This window comes from Sinocyclocheilus grahami, unplaced genomic scaffold (genome assembly GCF_001515645.1).
Source record: "Sinocyclocheilus grahami isolate Dianchi unplaced genomic scaffold, SAMN03320097.WGS_v1.1 scaffold336.1, whole genome shotgun sequence".
Classification (NCBI taxonomy): Eukaryota; Metazoa; Chordata; class Actinopteri; order Cypriniformes; family Cyprinidae; genus Sinocyclocheilus; species Sinocyclocheilus grahami.
In genome coordinates, this window is record NW_015505515.1 from 200639 (window position 1) to 206638 (window position 6000).

General features: G+C 38.3%; 1 protein-coding gene across 1 annotated transcript in view; it reads left to right on the forward strand.

Annotated features, from left to right (window-relative positions):
* ptch1 (patched 1) overlaps window positions 1-6000 on the forward strand; it is a 67143-nt gene that overhangs the window by 37969 nt on the left and 23174 nt on the right. Inside the window, exons 11-13 of the mRNA XM_016295413.1 lie at window positions 2257-2737; window positions 2994-3303; window positions 5277-5419. Of these exons, the coding sequence (XP_016150899.1) occupies window positions 2257-2737; window positions 2994-3303; window positions 5277-5419 (934 nt within the window). The remainder of the gene's footprint in view (window positions 1-2256; window positions 2738-2993; window positions 3304-5276; window positions 5420-6000) is intronic.

Genomic DNA, 6000 nt, shown 5'->3' on the forward strand with positions numbered 1-6000 from the left:
TAAGTTTTAAAGGGGCAGAAAATTCCCGATACATTTTGGAAACTTTCCAGGATTTTTGGAAACTTTTTTTTAAGTTTCCAGGAATTTACCAGAAATGTTCTGCCCCTTTGCAATCTAATTATATTAAATGCACACTTAGCCTAACTCTACCCTAATATAAAATGTTTTGCACTTTTAGAAGAAAAGCATCATTTAATTTATTTTTACCAACCATTTTTACCTTTAAGTCCTCAAATGTCCTTATAGGGATGGTTTTGTCCCTTAAGTATAGTAAACACAAAATAAACACTTTTCATACTTTGTCCTACATACTTTTTTAGGATTCTTATTTATTTCTATAATCTTTTGTAACATTATGTATGTCTTTACTGTTACTTTTAATCAATTTAATGCATTCTTGCTGTTTAAAATGATTCATGTCTTTAAAAAAATGACTAACCCAAACAGTAGTGTACACCCACAAACATATTTTCCATTACCTGTTCTCTGTGTATAACTTTTTAACTAGTGAGTTTTAAGATGGCTTATTATAATCGTGAAGACATTTTCAAATTTGTCGCTCAGAAGTATAGCGAAACAAGCACAGACAAACAACCTCACACTGCCATATAACCATCCATCACTTTTTCTCTGAGGTCAGGGTGTGATATGGTTTTTTGATCTTTCCAAACAAATTCATTCAGATATAATATATACAACAGCCTGTTATGACACTGAGTGCCGTATAAACCACACAATTAAGCATCAACCTGCCCGCCCTAACATCTATACTTTTTGTGCATATGTGCGCATGTTGATGTTTATCTCTGTCTGAGGCCCCGGGCCCTCAAATAAGACATGCTGTTGCCTCTCCTGCGTGCTTCAACGTTCCTGGTGTCTGATGAGAGAGAGAGAGAGAGAGAAAGCAAGTGGGCTATAGGCACATACTTTACCTTCTTAGTCATGCCCCCAAACTCCTGCAGGAAATTAAACCTGATGCCTTTACTTTCACCATGGTTGAAACGCTTGCTTTCTAGTCACTGACACTCACTTGCGTCTCGGCTTTAATTGCTCTCGACTGGAAAGCTGATTGCGGTTGTATTTACATGCATTTGCATGAGCGCTCAAGAGTAACGAGTTGCTACATCTAAAGGTCGTTTACAAGCTCACTCGCTAACTCTCCATCCATTTAGAAAATCATGGAAAAGAGACAGGCTCTGTTACAAAACCTAGTTAGCAGCCTACATTTGCTAAGGCAGCATACTAACCATCATTGACCATAAGCCACAAATGGCTCATATTACTAACAGCTTGATAATCTAATAATAATAAAAATATACGGAACATGCACAGATATTGGATAAAATTATCATTTTTATTCACTTTCTTTTACCTCGTTCAAAATCCTGTATTGTTTTTTCTAATGCTGCATTCCAATTTGAATACTACCCATTGTGTTTTGCCAAAGAATTCATTTTAGAACTACAAACACGAATAAAAGGAACTACAAATATGGCAGGTGTGCTAGGTGGATGCTTAAGTAAAGCGATTTACATGAAAGGGTTCGAATGATTAATAACCTGTATGCAACCTGATAAAATTAAATTTTATCTGCAACAGCATTGTACATTTTTTATAAAAATAAATTAGTCCAGTAACTTTTAAATGCTTTATTATGCAAAAACATGAGGAGAGTTCTTTGTAAGAATGACCCACGACTAGTAGATCGATGTGCTTCTTCGATTCTCTCCAATATGGTAGGAAGAATTCTTGAGGAGTCTAAACTAAATAACTGAAATATGCTTTTGCATGTGTATATGAATACATTAACAGTGACAAAATGACTGACAGGCCAGTTAGCATCAACAGAATGCATGTTAATTGTTAAAGATGCAATTATGATGTGATAATATTTCTTCAACACTTAAAAGTATCTACTTTCTTCACATAACAAGGACTTTTTTGTGCATAGTGTAAGTAGGTGAACTGGGACGCTACACAACTGTGTCACATGCATTATGGGGTTGGATTCTCTCTTAAGGATACATATGATGCTTAAAATTTGTCGAGGCATCTTAGAAGAAACAATTCTTAAGATGAAACATCTTTTATAGTAAACATTAGTCTATACATGCCAAATTTTTCCCAGCTCTTCTGTATCATTTCTCGTTGTTGTGATATAAATCAATATTGCAGGAAATTCCACACATAATAAACTATTACATGGTGCTTTTGTGCTACTAAAATGCACTTTGTCTTTCTCTTGCTTTCCTTTAGTCCTTGCGCTAACCGGGTGATCCAGTTGGAGCCGCAGGCGGCGTCTGCTGACTCCTCTGCTGAATCCAGCCGCTGCAGCCCTCCACCCTCCTACAGCAGCCACAGCTTCGCCCAGCACACCCAAATCACCATGCAGTCCACCGTACAGCTGCGCACAGAGTACGACCCCAGAACACAGGCCTACTACACCACGGCCGAGCCCCATTCTCACATCTCCGTTCAACCCTATGCCCCCAATCCCAATCCCAACCACAACAACAATAACAACAACAACCGCAACAACAGCAGCAGTGCAGGGCCAGGACCGGCTTCTGATACAGCATCCTGCCAGAGTCCCGACGGCGCGAGCTCCACACGAGACTTGCTATCTCAATTTGGGGAGTCGAGTTTACGCTGTCTGGAGCCGCCGTGTTCACGATGGACATTTGCATCGTTCGCCGAAAAGCACTATGCGCCGTTTCTGCTGCAGCCGACAACAAAGGTGAGGGTAAATGTTGTGCACATTGTCCGATTGGAAGTGGGATTATGGATGCCAGCGATGAGCTAATATCCTGGCATTGACTGAGCGGCAGTGTATCTTGTGTTGTGTAAGTGTTATTTTGTGAGTCAAGGCCTTCTGAAAACCACAAACACCTCAAACAGGGCAGAACTTCGTCATAAGACACTAAAACAGCAGTAGTTTCAGATGTAGCCAAACCCTGACTCATATCTGACTTTTTGTGTGTGTTTCCTATCAGGTGGTGGTGATTTTTCTCTTCTTGGCACTGCTCGGGGTCAGTCTGTACGGCACCACCCGTGTCCGGGACGGTTTAGAGCTGACTGACATTGTGCCACGAGAGACGGGCGAATACGACTTCATTCGTGCCCAGTTCCGCTACTTTTCCTTCTATAACATGTACGTGGTGACCCAGAAAGCTGACTACGCACAGATCCAGCCTCAGCTCTATGAGCTGCACCAACACTTCGGCACTGTGAAGTACGTCCTGTGGGAGGAGAACGGCCAGCTCCCACGCATGTGGCTGCATTACTTCAGAGACTGGCTGCAAGGTAATACACTCAGATGTGTAATCAATCAGTCTTGCATCAGAGACCATTGGTGGAGGTCAAACCTTTAAAAATGAACATTCTGTCTAACCCTCACGTCGTTCCAAACCCGTAAGACATTTGTTCATCTTTGGAACACAAATGAAGATATTTATTCTCCTAGCTTCATAAAATTAAGGTTGAACCACTGATGTCACATGTACTATATTAACGATGTCCTTACTACCTTTCTGGGCCTTGAAACGTGTCAGTTGCATTGCTGTCTATGCAGGGTCAGAAGAAAGCTGTCAGATTTAATCAAAAATATCTTAATTTGTGTTCCAAAGATGAACGAAGGTCTTGTGGGTTTGGAATGACGTGAGAACCTAAATAATTAATGACAGAATTTAAATGTTTGGGAGAATTATCCCTTATAATTATAAACCGCAAAAGGTCTGGTAATATTGATTATAGCTAATTCTGACCAAAAACTGCACGTTTAGACAGGAAGGGATCACCTGACTTGCAAGAAATGGACCAACATAAACATATGCTTTTCTTTTGTTTGTTTTCTGCATAAATGTTAATACATTGTTTTGTTTAAAAATGTTTATACTTTTATTAAGCAATGATGCATTAAATTGATTAAAAGTGACAGCTCAGACATTTATATTACAAATAAAGGATGTTCTTTCGAGCTTTCAAACAATCCTGAAAGAAATGTATCATGGTTTCCACAAAAATATTAAGCAGCACAGTTGTTTTTTAACATTGATAATTAGAAGAAATAGCTTCAAATCAGCATAGTAGAATGATTTATGAAAACTAAAAATTCAGCTTTGCCATCACAAGAATAAATTACATTTTAAAATATATTAAATTGAAAACAGTTACTGTAAATTGTAAAAATATTTCACTACATTATGGTTTTACTGTATATTTGATCAAATAAATCATAAGAAAGTTCAATAAGAGACTTCTTTCAAAAACATGGAAAAAATCCCAACATTTCATTTGCCAATAAACAATTAAATTTTGTCCAAAAACATTTGAGTTTTACAAAATGCTTCATTTTTACAGACTCTTGATTTCCAGACAGTGCCTTGCTTCATTGGAGACGAGTTTTACATCAATTTTACCAACGTCAGATCATCTGTTTCTCACAAACATCAATCACACTGCTAAACCTCCAAATCTGTAACACATTTAATGTCTTAAAACGGATTATGATCCGAGAGTGAGATTTAAATGGAGAGATTAAAACCAGAGAGTGAAAATGTGGGGGAAAAAAGAAAGAAACAGTGTGGGGACAAAAAAATGCAGTTGAGGTAAGAGTGAAAAAAAAACAAGTAGATTGGGAGATACAGGGCATGTCCCTGCAACATCTTTTTTCCTTGTGGCCTCCTCTACAGTGGCTTCTTTCAGAATGTCGTATCTAATCCCAGGCGGGCCATATTCAGAAGCAAAACTTGTTTTGCCCACTTTCTCTCTCCCAGCTCCTCTTTAGAAAGGCATACCTTTCTCCAACTGGCTTCTGTCCAGACTAGGTTTGGGGGGCATGTACAGACTTGCTTTGTTGGCCAAACAGAACCTCAAACATCATTGCCGTTTTCCAATGACCTTCTTTTGTTTAATCCTTTCAGCACTCTCATTGGACCACATGTTTTCTTTTTCGGTGCAGGGGCAGCATCTCTATGTGTGCGTTCACTTTGCGTTATGTATGTGCGTATGGGCTTCAGTAAAGGCTGTTCCAGAGAGGGTGGAGAGAGCTGTCTTTAATATTGTGGTTTGAAATGGCTCGACAAATTGGTCACAGACAGTGAGGTGAGGGAGAGAAAAAGCAATGTGCCCCAGAAACGGACCACTGGCGTTGAGGAGAGAGGGGGGGGGGAGAGGGGGGAGAGAGAGAGTCGAGGGATGACTGAGAGGAAAGGTTAACATGGTTTATCTATAACCTTTTGAACGATGTACTCAAAATAATGTGTGTGTCCCGGCAGGTCTGCAGGAGGCGTTCGATAAGGATTGGCAGGCCGGTAGGATCACTCAGGGGAACTATAGGAATGGCTCTGATGATGGCGTCCTGGCCTACAAACTCCTGGTGCAGACCGGCCGCAGAGACAAGCCAGTCAACATAAACCTGGTAAGAAACCAAATAGACTTGAGTCCACCTCACTTGAGTAGGATCAGGTATGTTTCAATGCAAGTCCAGTTTTCATAGATTGAATCCCATGATTCTCAGTGAAAGGAGATTGAGACAGTCTCCCTGATTTGTATAGAAATAAAATCTCACCTGTATCCACACTATTTTATTTTGTTTTGTTTTAGTTTTTTTAAATTTAATTGTATTTTTGTGTTTTTCGTTACTGAATGTAAAAAAGACCACAATAAATTATTCTTATTTTTACTTAGTAATATTACATATAATATTTATATTTATATTATATTTATATTTATATTTATATTAATATAAAATTTATATATTTTTTAATTAGTGTCATTTTATATCTATTATAAAATTGTTGATAACAATAATAATATTAATTATTATTTTGTGATAGTTTCATGTTTATTAAGATGTACAGTGGTGTGAAAAAGTGTTGGCCCCCTTCCTGATTTCTTATTTTTTTGCATGTTTGTCACACTTTAATGTTTCAGATCATCAAACAAATTTAAATATTAGTCAAAGATAACACAAGTAAACACAACATGCAGTTTTTAAAT